Here is a 21,344-nt window from a genome sequence, read left to right as displayed (position 1 = left end):
AACTGTTTGTTGTGATTTGGCACTATATAAATAAAATTGATTTGATTTGATTTGCTTAATATGCGCATTGAAGGACATATCCTGATCAAAAATGACTCCAAGATTTCTCACAGTATTACTAGAGGTCAGGGTAATGCCATCCAGAGAAAGGATCTGGTTAGACACCATGTTTCTAAGATTTGTGGGGCCAAGTACAATCACTTCAGTTTTATCTGAATTTAAAAGCAGGAAATTAGAGATCATCCATGTCTTTATGTCTGTAAGACATTCCTGCAGTTTAACTAATTGGTGTGTGTCCTCTGGCTTCATGGATAGATAAAGCTGGGTATCATGTGCGTAACAATGAAAATTTAAGCAATGCTTTCTAATAATGCTGCCTAAGGAAGCATGTATAAAGTGAATAAAATTGGTCCTAGCACAGAACCTTGTGGAACTCCATAATTAACCTTAGTCTGTGAAGAAGACTCCCCATTTACATGAACAAATTGTAATCTATTAGATAAATATGATTCATTGATCTGAAAAAGAAGATCAAGAGTGACCAATTTTATGGTGTCAATCATTAACAGACTGTCACAGAAACAGCAGTAAGTGGACTCTATTTCTTATTTATTTCTTTGAGCAAATAAACTGTCAATCATGTGAAAATCATGATTAGTTTACATGGTGCATTTACAACCACTGAGGCATCAAAATCAAACCAGCAATCCAAACATTCATGTGTGTGATCGTGTCCACACTGAAGTGTGTCTGAGTCCACAGGAGGAAACTCTCTGTCCTACAGTCCACACAGAGACACTGAGGAACCAGAACCAAACCAGAGCCCAGCATACAGAGATTCAGTGAATGAGCAGCAGAAAGTGTGGATGTGGATCAGAGAGTCAGAAGAGACTTCATAGAAGGACAGAGTGCCAGCAGGACAGTCCACAAACACTGAGACTCTGTGAGAGGATGAAGGGGAGTGAGGAAGGAATGTTGTTCTTTTATTGTGCCAGACAGAGTAACAAAGGACATCATCAGAGCACTTCAGACTCCAGGACTGATCATTACAACCAAACCAACAGTTATGACTGTCTCCTTTCCTTCTGATTCCACTATAAGTCACTGATATTTCCACACCTCCTCTCCACTCGACCTCCCAGTAACAGCGACCAGTCAGACCAGTTGTACACAGGACCTGAGGCCAAAGGTCAAATCTGTCTGGATGATCAGGATATGATTGATCCTCTTTCACACGTTCCACCTTTGTGTTGTTGCTGGACAGTTTGAGTTTTCTGTTTGCTGAGTTTGGATCCAGAGAGAGTTCACAGAAATCTGATGGAACAAAACACAACACAGTCAGACTTATCAATTGATCAATTCACTGATTGAGAGGACACATCCAGAGTTATCAGTCATCAGTTCATTGAGCACCATAACACAGCCACAGTTATAATCAATCAGTTCATTGATCATCACAATTTTAATTCACTGTGTGCATGGAAAGGAGAAGAGGAGGAATTGTTCACAGACAGATTGGACAGAAAGAAACTATGCGGGGCCTCTCAATGCACTGTGCACAGCTTTGTGGAGGAATATTAATTCATTAAAAAAGCAACATGGGGTGTCAGTGGTGATTTTGTTTCCACCACAAATAAATCAAGGCATACAATAAATCAATTTTTTAAGGCGTTCATTTGGAGGAGTCGTGCATGTGACTTTTGTCGATTCTGAGACCTATTAAGGTGGAACCCTGCTTCACTGTCAGTAGATAGTAGATACAGATAAACTTTAAGACTTGAATGGGTGATGTCACAGATGATGTTTCTATGGAAACAAATGGATCAAAGTAAAAAGACACTTACACTTCCTCAGACCTGGTCTCAGCCAACAGACTCCACCAGGTTCCACCCTAAAAGAAGAGGAGGTGGAGCAACACATGGTCTTTAATCATGAACATGACATTGATCTCATCCACACACTTTAGTTATTCTTGTCAGGCCTACTGGCACAAACTCTCTGGGCACAAGTGCAGGATTCAGATGATGGAGGATTCAGGCTGGGTTTGATACACAAAAAGGCAGGCCGGGATAAACAACAGTAACTGAAGCATGAGGCAGAGACAGTATCCAAAAACAAGCAGGTAAGCCAAACACACGGGTAGAAAATACAAGGCATGCACCTGAGCTTCTGGCATGTTTACATAAAACAAACAATAACAATGTCTATAAACCCAGAGAATATATTCACAAGAGTTTTAGGCACAATATACAAAGAGTTTCATGCTGTTATCCGTGTGCAGCGGTTCAAAGTGCAGCCTGATCAGAGCGTCTCAATGCATCTCTCCTGTTGTGAAACTTTACCCATAATGCACTGCAGCATGTGTGTCCAAACGCTAAACCATTCAAAATTAGCACATTACTATAAACTAAAACATATATAGCTGAGATTTTCACTTTATAAAATGCCAGACGGGACATTAATTTAAATAACTTGTCCAGAATTAGTTTCATTAAAATTTTAACCATAAGTTAAAACTGCATGCCTGTGGATGACTTGCGTATGCCAGCAAGTCTGTATGGTGTAAAGAGAAATTGTCTTTATTCTCCCCCCTCCTCTTCTTTTTCCTTGGTCACTAGGTCTCTTTTGCTGAGAGAAGGCTGATGTAACACAGAAGTGCTAGCTTGTTGCTGTGTCAGTAGCTGCTATTCTACTGAAATCAATATTGAACATTATCGGTTTAACGTTTATCTGTCACTTCTGCTCATTCTTTTAGGGGTTTATTGGTTTAGCTTTATAAAAGATAACTTTCAGTTAGAGAAATTAACTGTTATTAAAGTTAACTTTTTGGTTAGCTGTGCCCACCAGTGCTATATGCAGACAATCAACTGGAGGTGTTACATGTCCCTCATATTGTGAAGTCTTGAAGCAGATCCTCTAGAACTAAAACTGAATGTTTTAAAAAGATCATCAAGCAGTAAATTCTTTTTTTATTTTTGCAAACTGAATTTCTTGCATTTTAGAAAAATCACATTGGAAGTTTGGCATTTTGTTTTCCATTTGGTGCAGAATGGAGGACCCCACACTGATTTCAACCAGTCAGAATGCAGTATGCGTGATGGATCCCTTCATATGATGGTGCCCATGAGTTGGTGGATAATCATTTTCTCTGTCATTACTCAAAGAAATTAGACTTAATGATGACTGTGTTCCTTCTTCTCATCCCGTTTATTTTTTTTATTGTCGTCTGATTCTTCTTTCTTTCTTTCTTTGTTTTTTTGGGGGGTGGGGTGGGGCAGTAACTGATGTAGAAACCATCTGAACCTCAAGAGACAGAGGATTCAGCCTTCATTTTTTTCTTTAAATTGTCACTGCAGTCAGTTTACAATGATTGTGATTCACAAACATACACACAGTGGTGAGAATAAAACTGGCTGGTACACACGTGTCATAAATCTCAAAATTAGATTTTGTGCAAAATAATTTGTTTTTTTTTCCATACAGAAAGAACACTTCTGTGCACACATTTGTGAATGAGGCCCAGTACAAGCATGGAACTGAAATGTACAAGTCCGGCATCCGGTATAAAACTTGTGGCAAATATCAGTGCAGATCTGGCTGTATCCGCTGTGGCGACCCCGAACAAATGGGAACAGCCAAAAGGACAACTACAACAACAACATATTTTCATGATGGGTCACATTACCTCTGCAACCACCAGTCGTATTTTTAAAAAATATATTTTATATAATCAAGTACAAGTGGACATTTAATGGTCCATAACCTGAAAAACTGCAGGAATTTGGAGATGCAAACCTAAACCTTCACCCTAAAAACTCTGAGAATGAACAAAGTTTTGTCAGATCTTAGAGATGCACCGTGAAGAAGTATTTCTGAAGCTCTTTCATGTGGCACCTGTGAGGAAACACCAGACTGAACTCATCAGCTGTGGCTGCAGCAGGTCCACATGGAGAACATGCAGGCAGCATGATCTCCAGGAGCAGGTTTGTGACTCCTACTTCAGAGAAATTAAGCTTTTTGTCTCCGATCCTGTTTGAAACATGCGACTCTGAACAGACTGACAGTGAAAATGATCGACGACTGTTTTTGTCTGTTTTTGAACCAGAATGTGTGAACAACTAACAAATGATTTCCTCAAACACGTGAGCAACACACACACACACACACACACACACACACACACACACACACACACACACACACACACACACACACACACACACACACACACACACACACACACACACACACACACACACGCATATCTTAGAGGTCATCTGACCATTAGCTGGATTCTCTGTCTTGTGTTCATCTGAAACAGTAATAAACCTGGTGTGTCAGGTCTATATGAACCAGTGGGATTAAATGTCTCCACGTGGAGCTCCTCCATCAGACCCAGTCCATACCTGAGAGAGTCCAGAGTCCAGCAGGGATCCTCCAGTCCTGCAGACAGCAGCTTGACTGAGTCTCCTGGATGGTTGTAGCTCAAGTCCAGCTCTCTGAGATGGGAGGGGTTGCAGGTCAGAGCTGAGGCCAGAGAAGCACAGCCTTCATGTGTGATCAGACAGCCTGACAGCCTGCAGACACACAAACCAGCAGACACAACGTGAGGACAGTGTCAGGACGTCCCCACTTTGCAGCAGCACGGACACACTGATGTCTGCTGCAGGATGAGCTCATGACTGTGGTTCAAACACTGAGATCCATCAACACTCACACAACATGACAGGGAGCAAAGCTACAGCTTCACTCTGATTTATGGAGCTGCTGCACACATGGATGAGTCCTGACCTGAGAGTCTCCAGGTGACAGTGTGGACTCTCCAGTCCAGCAGACAGCAGCTTCACTCCTGAATCCTGCAGATCGTTGTTACTCAGGTCCAGTTCTCTCAGACTGGAGGACTGAGAGCTGAGCTCAGAACTTCACAGCTTCTCTCTGACAGATCACACAAACTCAGCCTGAAGACAAAATCAACAAGAGAAAGATTTGTGTCATCATGCAAAGGCTGTTCTATACCTCAGAAAAACTTTTTTTTTCCAACTTTTGATCATTTCCCATTTTTATTTTTCAAAATTACTGACTTACTTCATCAAGCTAACTGTACACTGGTCGAATAATGTCTGATCACCATCTCCAGTCTAAAATTTAGTCTTGAAAGTTTCCAAATTTGAAAAAATCCTTTTTTATTTTTTTTTAAATAACTTGAATTATTTGTTATCTATATTATAAAAGCCAAATGGCTTCTGTGAGCGCGTATGTGTGCTTGCATTCATATGTTTGGCTTTGATCACGGAGAAACTGTGGCGAGCTGACATTTGCTATTTGGTATGCTTATGTATTTTCAGTCAACGATGAACACCACCAAAACATAACATTGATAGGACTAATATTTTTGGACAAACTACAGATATTAGCGATCAACACTGAACAATGGACATTTAAAATTACATTCTGGACTCACACACCATTCTAGCAGGGAGCAGTAAATTATCTATATATTATAAATCATCTATATATTAAAAGTAGGGTTGCACTAATACCACTTTTTCCCAGACTGAGTACAAATACAAGTACCTGCATTTGGGCACTCGTCGATACTGAGTACTGATACAAATACTTAGTGATACCATTACAGTTTTATGATGACTTTGAAAACATGTTTTATTCATGAGTTGTTCCTTACCTTTTGACTGTAACTGCTACCAATATCATTAGCTTTGTTTTTAATTAACAAACATTTCACTTAAATCATGAAACATCACGTTGTGACTACAACAAATTGTCCTTTAGCATTAACCGTGTGTTTCTTAACAAACATGATGCTGCCAGACATCTCACTGAAGTGTAACCTGTGGACTTCAGCACTACAAAATATACAACACCAATAACTGAACTGAAATGATCCATCACTAACTTTATGTATGTTTGTGAGCACCAATGTTACCACAGTTACTTTGAAAAAGTAATCCAATTACTGATTACTCCTTGAAAAAGTAGCTTAGTGACTTTACTGATTACTCAGTTTTAAAAGTAATTAAGTTAGATTACTAGTTACTTTCAACAGCTGCTGACAACAACCCCCCACCAACTCAACATAAAAATGATAACCAGTTTTGACAATAATCACTTTATGGTCACCCTTCCTTGACTTCAATGGACATAAATACTTGTTTTATAAAAAAAAAAATCTATATATATATATATTAAAGACATCTTTCTTGACCTCGTATTTAAATGTCGACAGCACTGTTGTTGTGGTTTGCCCCTGGTCTGCTGGTTTCTGTCTGTCTCTGTGTTTTCAGGTGAAGCTGATGGAGCTGCTGGGTGCTTCTGCTGTGGGTTTCGTCAGGGCTCTGCTTCCGGCTGCCAAGATGCACTTGGGCCCCGCCCCATCTGTCAAGTCAGCATGTGGAATTGACAGACCGGCGTCTCACAGCTGATCGACATTATCACTGAGTGGGTGCTCACAACTGATGCTCCAGATTTAACCCTGAACCTGTCATGGGTTCAGGGCCAGAATCTCGTCTTGCCACCTCCTGAAGAACCTCCGCGTTCCTCTTCGTTGGAACCGGGTTGCCACGGGTGCCCAGCTATGCCATGCCATCACTCTCAGCTGGTAACCTTGATCTCATGTTTTGTCTTAATGTTCTTTGTTTAGTGAAGGTTACAAATGATCTTCTTATGGCCTCAGACAGTGGACTCATCTCTGTGCTTGTTCTGTTAGACCTCAGTGCTGCTTTTGATACTGTTGACCATAAAATTTTATTACAGAGATTAGAGCATGCCATAGGTATTAAAGGCACTGCGCTGTGGTGGTTTGATTCATATTTATCTAATAGATTACAATTTGTTCATGTAAATGGGGAATCTTCTTCACAGACTAAGGTTAATTATGGAGTTCCACAAGGTTCTGTGCTAGGACCAATTTTATTCACTTTATACATGCTTCCCTTAGGCAGTATTATTAGACGGCATTGCTTAAATTTTCATTGTTACGCAGATGATACCCAGCTTTATCTATCCATGAAGCCAGAGGACACACACCAATTAGCTAAACTGCAGGATTGTCTTACAGACATAAAGACATGGATGACCTCTAATTTCCTGCGTTTAAACTCAGATAAAGCTGAAGTTATTGTACTTGGCCCCACAAATCTTAGAAACATGGTGTCTAACCAGATCCTTACTCTGGATGGCATTACCCTAACCTCTAGTAATACTGTGAGAAATCTTGGAGTCATTTTTGATCAGGATATGTCATTCAATGCACATATTAAACAAATATGTAGGACTGCTTTTTTGCATTTACGCAATATCTCTAAAATTAGAAAGGTCTTGTCTCAGAGTGATGCTGAAAAACTAATTCATGCATTTATTTCCTCTAGGCTGGACAATTGTAATTCATTATTATCAGGTTGTCCTAAAAGTTCCCTGAAAAGCCTTCAGTTAATTCAAAATGCTGCAGCTAGAGTACTAACGGGGACTAGAAGGAGAGAGCATATCTCACCCATATTGGCCTCTCTTCATTGGCTTCCTGTTAATTCTAGAATAGAATTTAAAATTCTTCTTCTTACTTATAAGGTTTTGAATAATCAGGTCCCATCTTATCTTAGGGACCTCATAGTACCATATCACCCCAATAGAGCGCTTCGCTCTCAGACTGCAAGCTTACTTGTAGTTCCTAGGGTTTGTAAGAGTAGAATGGGAGGCAGAGCCTTCAGCTTTCAGGCTCCTCTCCTGTGGAACCAGCTCCCAATTCAGATCAGGGAGACAGACACCCTCTCTACTTTTAAGATTAGGCTTAAAACTTTCCTTTTTGCTAAAGCTTATAGTTAGGGCTGGATCAGGTGACCCTGAACCATCCCTTAGTTATGCTGCTATAGACTTAGACTGCTGGGGGGTTCCCATGATGCACTGAGTGTTTCTTTCTCTTTTTGCTCTGTATGCACCACTCTGCATTTAATCATTAGTGATTGATCTCTGCTCCCCTCCAAAGCATGTCTTTTTCCTGGTTCTCTCCCTCAGCCCCAACCAGTCCCAGCAGAAGACTGCCCCTCCCTGAGCCTGGTTCTGCTGGAGGTTTCTTCCTGTTAAAAGGGAGTTTTTCCTTCCCACTGTCGCCAAGTGCTTGCTCACAGGGGGTCGTTTTGACCGTTGGGGTTATTACGTAATTATTGTATGGCCTTGCCTTACAATATAAAGCGCCTTGGGGCAACTGTTTGTTGTGATTTGGCGCTATATAAATAAAATTGATTGATTGATTTGTTTGGCGTCCCATCGCCACGAATGAAGCTCTCTGAGTTTTTCCGCTGTGAGCCTCCGAGCTCATTAACTTTTCCTGCTGTGTTTTTACAGACTGGAGTCTTCGCGCTCCATACGTTCTGTCATAACTCCTCCGCTGTGGGCTCCCATGTTCACAAAATTATTAGCGTCCGATCTATTCCGCAAAGTGATCAGGGGCTATTCTGTTATCATAGTTAATTTCTGTCGGGGCCAATTCTGGAACAGTGTGCACTGCAATGTAGTCTTTCTACTGACTGAACTGTTTAGTTATTTTGTGTCTTCAGTGAGCAGATCCACTAACTGATCACCACCCAGCTGCTAGAGTTCCTGAAATTAATGTAACTGGTTTTCTCTGAGTGCAGCACCCAGAATTAACTGTTTTAGTCCGCACACACCTGAGCCTTCACCTGACTCTATCTGCCAGTCACATGGGCATGCCTCTGGGGAGTGTCATGCAGAACTGAAATCCTGAATGCACTGATCCTGAACGTTGAACTGAACTTAGGTTTTGAACTATATTCTCATTTTGAACTTTGATCCTGAACTGCAACTGAGCTTTGATCCTGAATTGTACACTGAAGGAGCTATTTAAGTTTAGTATTGATTTCCATATCTAGATGTGCACCTGCACATTCTCACCAGCCCTCTCGTCTCCCTTGCAGTTCATCCAGTCCCAGTAGCTCCACTGGCTCGCTTCACCCGGTCCCCGTCCTGTCAGACCCCAGTTCCGGTCCTATTAAATTCTTTCTAACATTTTTCAAACACTTAAATTCTTTCTCAACGTTTTAATTGTTAAAATTATTATTAGTATAGTATTAGTAGTAGGAGTATGAAAAATTGTCTTCAAAAGTGGACCTTTAAGCTAGGGGTGTGAAGGGGGAAGCATGCCCCCCTCCCCAGACTGGAATCGACCCTGGATGGCCATATGAGCAGGAAGAATTGATAACATGTATTTATGGAAAAAGCACAACCAGACTGGCAAGTAGGGATTTTTTTGTTTTTCAGCTTTTTTTTTTTCTTTTTGCATCATGTCATCCTCAGAAAGAGACTTTAGGCACATTTGCGTGAAAAAAAACAAGTGTGGAAAAAAAATGTAAAAAATGTATTAGTAAAACTCAGTGCAGGTGCGTTGCTGTCACTGCACTTTGAGAGACAACAACTCTTTTCAACTCAGAGCTGCGCTACAGAAAACAAGTGAAAACCTCACAGCATTAAATGCTTCATGGATGAAGTGGGCAGTTCCGTTGAACCATGACCTCTACCTGCCCATGGGCTGATGCGATCGACCCACAATACAAACACAATTTATTGCGAGGTTGACATCATGCTGCTGTAAAGGGGTATCGGGTGTCTAGTATCAGAGCAGTTTTATGATTACAAGTACAAGAAAATACTTACGGGATTGGGCCGATGCCCTGTACTGGTATCGGGATTGGTGCATCCCTAATTAAAAGTGCGCGTGCGTGCGTGCATGTGTGATTTTATTTAGTAAGTTCAATCTAAGTACAACCCCAATTCCAATGAAGTTGGGACATTGTGTAAAATGTAAATAAAAACAGAATACAATGATTTGCAAATCCTCTTCAACCTATATTCAATTCAATACACCACAAAGACAAGATATTTAATGCTCAAACTGATAAACCTTTTTTGTTTTTGTGTAAATATTTGCTCTATTTGAAATGGATGCTGCAACACGTTTCAAAAAGGCTGGGATGGGGCAACAAAAGACTGGGAAAGTTGATGAATGCTCAAAGAACACCTGTTTGGAATATTCCACAGGTGAACAGGTTAACTGGAAACAGGTGAGTGTCATGACTGGGTATAAAAGGAGCATTCCCAAAAGGCTCAGCTATTGACAAGAAAAGATAGGGTGAGGATCACCACTTTGTGAACAACTGGGTGAAAAAAATAGTTTAAGAGTTTAAAAACAATGTTTCTCAATGTTCACTTGCAAGGAATTTAGGGATTCCATCATCGACAGTCCATAATATAATCAGAAGATTCAGAGAATATGGAGAACTTTCGACACGGAAGCGGCAAAGCCGAAAACCAACATTTAATGCCCATGACCTTTGATCCTTCAGGCGGCCCTGCATTAAAAACCGACATCATTGTGTAAAGGATCTTACCACGTGAACTCACGAAAAACACTTCGGAAAACCTTTGTCAGTTAACACAGTTCATCGCTACATCTACAAGTGCAAGTTAAAACTCTACCATGCAAATTGAAAGCCATACATCAACAACATACAGAAACACCGCCAACTTCTCTGGGCCCAAGCTCATTTGAAATGGACAGACACAAAGTGGAAAAGTGCGCTGTGGTCTGATGAGTCCACATTTCAAATTGTTTTTGGAAATCATGGACATTGTGTCCTTTGCACAAAAGAGGAAAAAGACCATCCACATTGTTACCAGTGCAAAGTTCAAAAGCCAGCATCTGTGATGGTATGGGGGTGTGTTAGTGCCCATGACATGTACAACTTACACATCTGTGATGGCACCATCAATGCTGAAAGGTACATCCAGGTTTTGGAGCAACACATGCTGCCATCCAAGCAATGTCTTTTACAGGGACGTCCCTGCTTATTTCAGCAAGACAATGCCAAGTCACATTCTGCACGTTACAACAGCGTGGCTTCGTAGTAAAAGAGTGCAGGTACTCGACTGGCCTGCCCGCAGTCCAGACCTGTCGCCCATTGAAAATGTGTAGCACATTATGAAGTGCAAAATACGACAACGGAGACCTCAGACTGTTGAACAACTGAAGTCGTACATCAAGCAAGAATGGGAAAGTATTCCACCTACAAAGCTTACGTTTACACTCCAATTACCTCAGACAAGATACAGCAATTAATCCACAATTATTACTTGTTTACCGTAATAATGGCACACATCAGAATTAAAGACAACACATATACATTTGACATTGTTTATGTGCACTAAACTTGAAGCAGTCAGTCATCCAAATTGAGGCAAAGTGGGTGAAGGCTGCAGCAGGAGGGGCCCGCGCAGCCCAGCTTGGGGAGTTGAAGGCTGCAGCAAGTAGAAACCGTGCTGCCTTCGAGGTGGCAAGGAGGAAGTCAGGGTGAGGGGAGTAGAGAGACATGGGGGGTGGGGGGGTAATAGGGATGGAGGGGGGGAGACATGCGTCGTGTGCAGATGAGTTAAGTTTCTGTCAGTTTCTGTCCGTGTGTGTGTGTAAAGTCTGGTGTTGCTAGGCAACAGCAGACTGGGGGGGTAGATAGATGAGGAGAGGGAGCTGAATTCCTTCACCTTCTGGGAGAAAAGCAGGGTATTTTTCCTTCAGGAGCCAATAAGGCTGCCATGTTGATGTTAGGCGGAGAGATACAGAATTCCATTTACTGCACCTCTGACCATCTAGAGTCCAAATTTATGAAGAATATTCTCTGGTCCTTAACAGCACATTTCTTTGCAATGCGTTGATATAATCCAAAGATGGTATTCATTTTGCATTTGAGTTCAAGAGTTCAGTTAGTCTGAGATTACACAGCATTGCCCAAGTCATTAATCATGATGGACAGATGAGGGGACGAGATTCTGGAAGCAGCTGTCTTGCTAATATTCCTGTGGGTCAGGGCAGCGCATAAACCATTCAACGCCAAACCTCCCACCATAAAAGCGAATAGAAATAAATCCTCAACGTGTTCCACAGATAGTGGAGCCAAGCATGTCACACTCCATGTCTCTCAGGCATCGAGAGCATAGCCCGCTGGGTAGGTTCCATCAGGACACACAGTGTCCCCCAGCCCTGATTTCCTTGTCAAAAAAAAAAAAAAAAAATAGTGTCAATAGTGTTGAGAGACCATCTAATCAATTCCATGGTTAATCCAAATCTTAATTTGAAGAATTCACAGTCTGGTGAAGCTGTGACTTTGAAGGTCGGAGCAGAGATAGAGAACAGAAAGGAGGAGAGGGGAGGAATGCAACTGTCCTTGCCGGAGTCCCAAGCTGAATCTATTGAGTGTTGTTAGAAGGAAAGGTGATGTAACAGAGTGGTAAACATACCACTATCCCATCTTTTTTGTATGGGAAAGCCTGTCTCGCAGAACTGTAGCAGTGATCCAGCAGAAGACTGGGATGTGACACATGATGTGGAGGCTTCGTGATGTCTTCACGTGGGAGATTATTCTTCTGGATGATTCTTTGCAGGCATCCGTTTCAAAATGAGCAAATATTTGCACAAAAAAATAAATTTTATCAGTTTGAACATTAAATACATTGTCTTTGTGGTGTATTCATTTGAATATATGTTGAAGAGGATTTGCAAATCATTGTATTCTGTTTTTATTTACATTTTACACAATGTCCCAACTTGATTGGAATTAGGGTTTTACATAATATAATATAATTGTAAATATGATGTAGCATGAAGCCTGTGATCAACTTTAAAACTTTGAAGTTGATGAAACCCAAGGCCATGACTCACTTCTTCAAAAGTCGGACCCAGGTCTACACCCTAAGGCGTGCAGCTCAGTAAACATGCCAACCATAATGTTTTTCTGAGTTCAACACAGGATGGAGTTGTGGGTAATTAAAGGCCAAATCAAATGTACAGTAGTGTTCAGAATAATAGTAGTGCTATGTGACTTAAAAGATTAATCAAGGTTTTGAGTATATTTCTTATTGTTACATGGGAAACAAGGTACCAGTAGATTCAGTAGATTCTCACAAATCCAACAAGACCAAGCATTCATGATATGCACACTCTTAAGGCTATGAAATTGGGCTATTCGTAAAAAAAAAAGTAGAAAAGGGGGTGTTCACAATAATAGTAGCATCTGCTGTTGATGCTAGAAACTCAAAACTATTATGTTCAAACTGCTTTTTTTAGCAATCCTGTGAATCACTAAACTAGTATTTAGTTGTATAACCACAGTTTTTCATAATTTCTTCACATCTGCGAGGCATGGAGTCAACCACCTTGTGGCACCTTTCAGCTGTTATTCCACTCCAAGATTCTTTAACAACATTCCACAATTCATTCACATTTCTTGGTTTTGCTTCAGAAACAGCTTTTTTGATGTCACCCCACAAGTTCTCAATTGGATTTAGGTCTGGGGATTGGGCAGGCCACTCCTAAACATTAATTTTGTTGGTTTGGAACCAAGATTTTGCTCGGTTACTAGTGTGCTTGGGGTCATTGTCTTGTTGAAACACCCGTTTCAAGGGCATGTCCTCTTCAGCATAAGGCAACATGACCTCTTCAAGTATTCTGACATATCCAAACTGATCCATGATACCTGGTATGCGATATATAGGCCCAACACCATAGTAGGAGAAACATGCCCATATCATGATGCTTGCACCACCATGCTTCACTGTCTTCATAAGCTGGAATGGAAGATTGCTGCTAATCCTCCGCCTCGGCCCGTGCTACGAGCATTCTGACAGTTAGTGTGACTCGGGGGTGTTGACTCATTTAAACTAACATATTCATCCTGCTGTAACCAGGTTTCTGTAAGGCAGAATAAATCAATATGTTGATCAATTATTATATCATTTACCAACAGGGACTTAGAAGAGAGAGACCTAATGTTTAATAGACCACATTTAACTGTTTTAGTCTGTGGTGCAGTTGAAGGTGCCATATTATTTTTTCTTTTGAATTTTATGCTTAAATAGATTTTTGCTGGTTATTGGTGGTCTGGGAGCAGACACCGTCTCTACGGGGATGGGGTAATGAGGGGATGGCAGGGGGAGAGAAGCTGCAGAGAGGTGTGTAAGACTACAACTCTGCATCCTGGTCCCAACCCTGGATAGTCACGGTTTGGAGGATTTAAGAAAATTGGCCAGATTTCTAGAAATGAGAGCTGCTCCATCCAAAGTGGGATGGATGCCGTCTCTCCTAACAAGACCAGGTTTTCCCCAGAAGCTTTGCCAATTATCTATGAAGCCCACCTCATTTTTTGGACACCACTCAGACAGCCAGCAATTCAAGGAGAACATGCGGCTAAACATGTCACTCCCGGTCCGATTGGGGAGGGGCCCAGAGAAAACTACAGAGTCCGACATTGTTTTTGCAAAGTTACACACCGATTCAATGTTAATTTTAGTGACCTCCGATTGGCGTAACCGGGTGTCATTACTGCCGACGTGAATTACAATCTTACCAAATTTACGCTTAGCCTTAGCCAGCAGTTTCAAATTTCCTTCAATGTCGCCTACTCTGGCCCCCGGAAGACAATTGACTATGGTTGCTGGTGTCGCTAACTTCACATTTCTCAAAACAGAGTCGCCAATAACCAGAGTTTGATCCTCAGCGGGTGTCGCCAAGTGGGGAAAAACGGTTAGAAATGTGAACGGGTTGGCGGTGTACACGGGGCTTCTGTTTAGGGCTACGCTTCCTCCTCACAGTCACCCAGTCGGCCTGCTTTCCCGGCTGCTCGGGATCTGCCAGAGGGGAACTAACGGCGGCTAAGCTACGTTGGTCCGCACCGACTACAGGGGCCTCGCTAGCTGTAGAATTTTCCACGGTGCGGAGCCGAGTCTCCAATTCGCCCAGCCTGGCCTCCAAAGCTATGAATAAGCTACACTTATTACAAGTACCGTTACTGCTAAAGGAGGCCGAGGAATAACTAAACATTTCACACCCAGAGCAGAAAAGTGCAGGAGAGACAGGAGAAGCCGCCATGCTAAACCGGCTAAGAGCTAGTAGCTGCGCTAAGCTAGCGGATTCCTAAAAACACGCAAAGTGAATAATGTGTAAATAATTTAGAGGTGATTCAGCAGAGGGAGTGCTTTAGTTAAGGCACGTGAAGATTACACTGTGAAACAAATCGTTATCTAGTTAACTAGCTCAATCTAACTGCGCAGATTAAACAGCTAACAGATGCAGCAAAACACCGCTGTGCTCCGGAACAGAAAGTGATACAATACCGCAGTGAGAGCCAACCACCAGAAAATTGATGAACTCACTGACTGAATGCCACACTACTATTATTGTGAACACCCCCTTTTCTACTTTTTTTTTTTTACTAATAGCCCAATTTCATAGCCTTAAGAGTGTGCATATCATGAATGCTTGGTCTTGTTGGATTTGTGAGAATCTACTGAATCTACTGGTACCTTGTTTCCCATGTAAAAATAAGAAATATACTCAAAACCTGGATTAATCTTTTTAGTCACATAGCACTACTATTATTCTGAACACTACTGTATGACCTTCTAAGAGCATTGTTTGGGTGAAGTTTTAGGTTAACTTATTAGCTTATCAACCAGATGTTCCAGAGACCTCTCTGAATGGAACACGCAAAGCCAACAGTTTGATATCATGAACCACTTTTACCAAAGTCCCCAAACTCTGTTCAAATGACCAAATTCTAAATAATTCTGCACAAACTGAACTGCTCAAGAGCTTGGAGACCATAATGCAGTTTCTCTGTCTGAAACTGTCCTCAGAATGACCAAATTCATGTTTTATGATCACATAAAGTTACCAAGCTTATCAGAGACATGGAACAAGAGCGACTCCCAGTGTACAAACTGAAAAACAGACACAAACACCTTAAGCTTTGCTTCGTCCAATTTTTAACAAAGAATAAAAGAATGCAATGTAGTTTTTCTCTGCTTTACTGTTGGTCATTATTTTAAAAAACCTTTCCTTTTTTCTTTCTGAATGTGTTTCATCCAGAGCGTGGAACTTTAACCTGCATTATCTTTGAGTTGTATATTGAATGTAGACTTTAGAAAGTCTTATCAAATGTTTTCTGTTGTCATTGTTGGGGAAAGTGTAGTGACACGGACCCACAACAGGGGGCGCAAAAGAACGGTCAATAGATGAGCCAAAAGGTAACAATTTAATGTTGTGAATGTGCACAACGAATATACAGACAATCTCAGAATCTGATAACAGTCAATCCACAAAGGTGACGTGTGGGCAGGCTCGAGGATAGAAGACGTCTGTCCTGAGAAGAGCCGGAACCACACGATTTCCACCACCACAGAACCCGGTGAATACCGGAGCCGCCAAGTCCCAAATTCCCAGGTGATCACCGTCCCCGACTGTCGGATCTGGTACTGCTGGCGAGGAGCACAAACAGTGAGACGTGGGTGTGTGCACACCCAGTAACAAAAACAGTCAGAAGGTGGAAAGTCACCTCCACCTCTAATCACACACTCATGCAGCTCCTGTTGAATCACTTTTCTGGAAGGAGTGAGAGGCGAAGACGTCGGCACTCTCACAAACCGCCAATCCAGCTGACAAGGCACCACAGGACAACGGCTGCTAACAGATCACACGTAAGTTACAATTACTTAATACGGCAGAGAATATTACCTTCACAGGTAGATGATATCTCGGCAACGAGGTGGAGATGACGTCCGGTCTTTATGGAGTGAGATGATGTAGTGTAGATGGGTGACAGCTGTCAAGAGATAATGAGTGACAGCTGTCACCCCCGGCTGTGTCCGTGGCGGCAGCACCCTCTCGTGCCTGAAGCCCGCACTTCAGGCAGGGCGCCCTCTGGTGGTGGGCCAGCAGTACCTCCTCTTCTGGCGGCCCACACAACAGGACCCCCCCCTCAATGGGCGCCTCCTGGCGCCCGACCAGGCTTGTCTGGGTGACGGCGGTAGAAATCGGCCAGGAGGGCCGGATCCAGGATGAAGCTCCTCTTCACCCAGGAGCGTTCTTCGGGTCCATACCCCTCCCAGTCCACCAAATACTGGAACCCCCGGCCCATCCGACGGATGTCCAGGAGCCGGCGCACTGTCCAAGCCGGCTCCCCGTCGATGATCCGGGCAGGAGGCGGCGCCGGTCCGGGAGCACAGAGGGGTGAGGTGTGGTGAGGTTTGATCCGTGACACATGAAAGACCGGGTGGATCCGCAGTGAAGCCGGGGGGGGGGGGGGGGAAGACGGCTCCCTTTCGGACCCGGGAGGAAGAGGGACGGGTTGTGCCTGACCGCGCCCTTCGCCTTGCTCCCGTCGGCGTTCTTCTAACCGATTGTCCAATCGTATAACCAAATCGATAAGCTCAGCCAAATCCCGCGGTTCCTCCTTAGTCACCAGGTGCTCCTTCAGGACCGACGACAGTCCGTTTATGAAGGCGGCGCGGAGCACAGTCATATTCCAGCCGGATCTCGCAGCCGTGATGCGGAAGTCGACTGCATATTCCTTCAAGAAGACCAAAATTTTTATGCAGGACAATGCTCCATCACATGCATCAAAGTACTCCACTGTGTAGAGAGCCAGTAAAGCCAATTAATCACTTTGAGCCACCTGCTCAAAGTGATGTTTGAGCAGGTGATTAACATCACTTTGAGCAGGTGAAATCAGTTAATCAGTGAAATCACCTGCTGGAGCGGGTGGTTGCAGAGAAACCTGCAACCTCTCATTTCTTTCTGGAACTGGTTTGAGACCTCTGGCTTAATAGTCCACCTGGGGTAAATTCAGTTGATTGGACATGATTTGGAAAGGCACACATCTGTCTACATATAAGGTCCCACAGTTGACAGTGCATGTCAAAGCACAAACCAAGCATGAAGTCAACATAGGAATTGTCTGTAAACCTCTGAGACAGAAACATTTCTGCTGCTTTGAATGTCCCAGTGAGCAGAGTAATCTCCATCATCCGAAAATGGAAGAACTTTAGATCCATCAGCACTCTTCCTATAGCTGGCTGCCCGTCTAAACTGAACGACCGAAGGAGAAGGGCCTAAATCAGGGAGGTGACCAGGAACCAGATAGTCACTCTGTCAGACCTCCAGTATTCCTCTGTGGAGAGAAGAGAACCTTCTAGAAAGACAACCATCTCTGCAGCAATCAACCAATCAGGCCTATATGGGAAAGTGGCCACACGGAAGTGGCCACACGGAAGGCACATGGCAGCCCACCTGGAGTTTGCCAAAAGGCACCTGCAGGACTTTCAGACCATGAGAAATAAACATTCTCTGGTGTGATGAGCCAAAGATTGAACTACTTGGCATGAATGCCAATCATGTTTGGAGGACAACAGGCATCACCCTACAGTGAAGCATGGTGGTGGCAGCATCATGCTGTGGGGATGTTTTTCAGCAGCAGGAACTGGGAGACTTGTCAGGATTGAGGGAAAGATGAATGCAGCAATGAGGAAAAAATGTAAAGACAATAAAAATATGATTTGTGAAGTATTTTTCTCACTAATGAATAGTGTCTGATTATACATTTGTAAATGGTAAACTATTAATGATCAACTTTTCTTGAATGGTTAATAGAGAATTAAAAATGATTTAGAAATGTTTTATAAAGACATTACAGTGGTCCTTCGTTATAACGCAGTTCACCTTTCGCGGCCTTGCAGTTTTACGGATTTTTTTTAGTGCAATATTGCATGCTTCTTCTTTTTATTTAACAGCGCATTGTGTTCTGCGTCCTCATCAGGCAGGCTGGTCGCAGCACCGGTCGGCATCACCGTGATTGCTCTCACTGCCTCTGATGCGCTTACTGAGTCTGCGGGCTTGGTAAGCGCTGTAGCGGACCACTCACACCGCCCCCCTGTCTGGTGTATTTCAGCTGCGGCCAACTCTGGCAACAAGTCCAGAGACTACGCTCGCTGTTTTGATGCAGAGTGCTCTGGCAGCCCACAAGGATAGACTTCTTGCGGAAAAACCCGCAGTGCTGCATGGTCTCGGTAACCGCAGCCGCAGAGCTCCGTGGCCACTGAGAGAGGTTTGTATCTTTTTAATGACTTGGATTCCCTTGCGGGTCCCGCATCCGTATCCCGCAAAGGGAGAGCACGCACATTGTGTTCTGCATGTGTCTGTTTATAATCTTCTCTCCCAGAAGAAAAAAGAGCGCCAACAACGACCCATAACTGTGTTCTTCACTCAGAAAAAGACACCTGCAGCGAAGTGTCACTCAGTGGAAAAAGACGCTACAGCGGAGTGGCACCAGGACGAAAATGAACTGTGAAATACTGGTGAGTCACTATTAATAATTTCTTATGTGTCCAACCTCGTAGGTTGATCGTTAAAATTAAATTAATTAGTTCTAAATGCCATCATAATTATTTATAGGAAAATGTTCTATTTTTATTTCTCAAACAAATGTTTGGGCCTGAAAACAGGTTTTGATCTTTGGTTTCATTCTATAATACTAGACTTATTTTTCTACTAAGGTTTGAACTTTGAGTGTTTACACAGGAGAGAAAAGTGAGAAAATGTTCATGCCTGTTTGAGAAAAGTGTATACAGTGTGTAGTGAGGGGTTTTACAGCCTTAAAACATCTATAATATTTGTAAAAACTAACGCTGACTACTTTGCGGATTTCGCCTATTGTGGGTTATTTTTAGAAGGTAACTCCCGCGATAAATGAGGGACCACTGTACATATTTTGTTATTAATAATTATTAAGCCATCTATTTATGTTCTTACCAATGAGTAGCGAATAAAAAAAGAATGCTTTGTAAATGTTTTAGAATTAGTTACTTAAGCATTTACTTACACTTTAGAAATGCTTTACTAATGCTTTATAGCATGCAGTTTATATAAAGTGTTACTTAAATTTGCTCTCTTTTTAAATAAACTCTCTCTCTCTCTCAAAAAACTTTTTTTCCACATGTCATTAAGGGGTATTGTGTGTAGAATTTTGTGAAAGAAATTAATTTCATTTTGGAATAAGGCTGTAACATAACAAAATGTGGAAAAAGTGAAGCCCTATGAACAGTTTCTAGATGCACTTACACCATACCTTTGTAAGTGTGCACAAGGCCTATTTCAAACTGAATCTGATAGAACAGTTTAGAATTGCGAGAACCACTTTGAAACATGTGAAGCAAAAACTAAATCCTGACCGGAGAGTTTCCAGTTTACAGTGTGGACTCTCCAGCCCAGCAGACAGCAGCTTCACCCCTGAATCCTGCAGCTGGTTGTTACTCAGGTCCAGTTCTGTCAGACTAGAAGACTGAGAGCTGAGAACTGATGACAGAACTTCACAGCTTCCCTTTGACAGATTACAGCCAGATAACCTACAGAGATGATTCAAAACAAGAAAGATTTTTTATGTTAAAATGACATAAATTGAATCACTGTTCAAATGTCAAAGTGTCTCTGTACTTACAAAGCTTTTTTAGATTCTTTGATCACTGGCAGCAGCCTCAGAAGAGCCTCATGTGAAGGTTCATATTTCTTCAGGTCAAACACATTCAGATGTTGATCTGATGACAGTAAGATGAAGGCCAGAGCTGATAAATGAGAAAGAGCCAGACGCCCTCCAGACAGACTTCCTGAGTTCAGGAGCTGCTGGATCTGATCCAGTAGAGAACGATCCTTCAGTTCATTCAGACAGTGGATCAGATTGATGCTTCTCTCCACATGACAATTCACATCAAGCATCTTCTTGATGTACTTGACTGCATCCTGACTGGTGTCTGAGATTCTGTCTGTCTGTGTCATCAGGCCTCGTAGGAGAGTCTGATTGGTCTGCAGGGAAAGACCCAGAAGGAAGCGCAGGAACAAGTCCAGGTGTCCATTTGGACTCTATAAGGCCTCAACCACAGCACTCTGATGGAGACATGTTAGTTCAAGTTTATCTTCAGATGTCTCAGACTGTCTGGATGTTGTTTGTTCTTTGGACAGCAGATTGACTCCAGACTGGATGAAGGTCAGATGGACATAAAGAGCAGCCAGAAACTCCTGAAGACTCAGGTGGACGAAGCAGAAGACCTTGTCCTGGTAGAGTCCTCTTTCTTCTTTAAAGATCTGTGTGAAGACTCCTGAGTACACTGAGGCTGCTCTGATATCGATGCCACACTCTGTTAGGTCCTCTTCATAGAAGATCAGGTTCCCTTTCTGCAGCTGCTCAAAAGCCAGTTTTCCCAGAGACACAATCACCTTCCTGTTCTTTTTATTCCAGAGAGGATCTGTCTCAGCTCCTCTATCATACTTGACCTTCTTCACTCTGGACTGAACCACCAGGAAGTAGATGTACATCTCAGTCAGGGTCTCTGGCAGCTCTGGTGTGTCTCTGGTGTCCAACATGTCCTCCAGAACTGTAGTAGTGATCCAGCAGAAGACTGGGATGTGACACATGATGTGGAGGCTTCGTGATGTCTTCACATGG

General features: G+C 42.6%; 2 protein-coding genes and 1 long non-coding RNA gene across 3 annotated transcripts in view; 1 reads left to right on the top strand and 2 right to left on the bottom strand.

Annotated features, from left to right (window-relative positions):
• LOC117504886 overlaps positions 1 to 12,435 on the top strand; it is a 370,101-nt gene extending 357,666 nt beyond the window's left edge. Inside the window, exon 6 of the long non-coding RNA XR_004558945.1 lies at positions 12,357 to 12,435. This is a non-coding gene — a long non-coding RNA (uncharacterized LOC117504886). The remainder of the gene's footprint in view (positions 1 to 12,356) is intronic.
• The window catches only part of LOC117504818, a 3,434,143-nt gene that overhangs the window by 1,100,172 nt on the left and 2,312,627 nt on the right, over positions 1 to 21,344 (bottom strand). The window contains exon 14 of the mRNA XM_034164343.1: positions 21,239 to 21,279. Coding sequence (XP_034020234.1) covers positions 21,239 to 21,279 — 41 coding nt within the window. The remainder of the gene's footprint in view (positions 1 to 21,238; positions 21,280 to 21,344) is intronic.
• On the bottom strand, positions 613 to 20,984 carry LOC117504836 (NACHT, LRR and PYD domains-containing protein 14-like). The gene is given in 7 exon segments (XM_034164383.1): positions 613 to 1,314; positions 1,845 to 1,891; positions 4,407 to 4,577; positions 4,792 to 4,900; positions 4,903 to 4,958; positions 20,077 to 20,250; positions 20,343 to 20,984. Coding segments are annotated over 7 exon segments (1,428 nt in total). The 5' UTR covers positions 20,678 to 20,984; the 3' UTR covers positions 613 to 778.

This window comes from Thalassophryne amazonica, chromosome 23, assembly GCF_902500255.1.
Source record: "Thalassophryne amazonica chromosome 23, fThaAma1.1, whole genome shotgun sequence".
Classification (NCBI taxonomy): domain Eukaryota; kingdom Metazoa; phylum Chordata; class Actinopteri; order Batrachoidiformes; family Batrachoididae; genus Thalassophryne; species Thalassophryne amazonica.
This window is presented reverse-complemented; position numbering and strand designations above follow the sequence as displayed.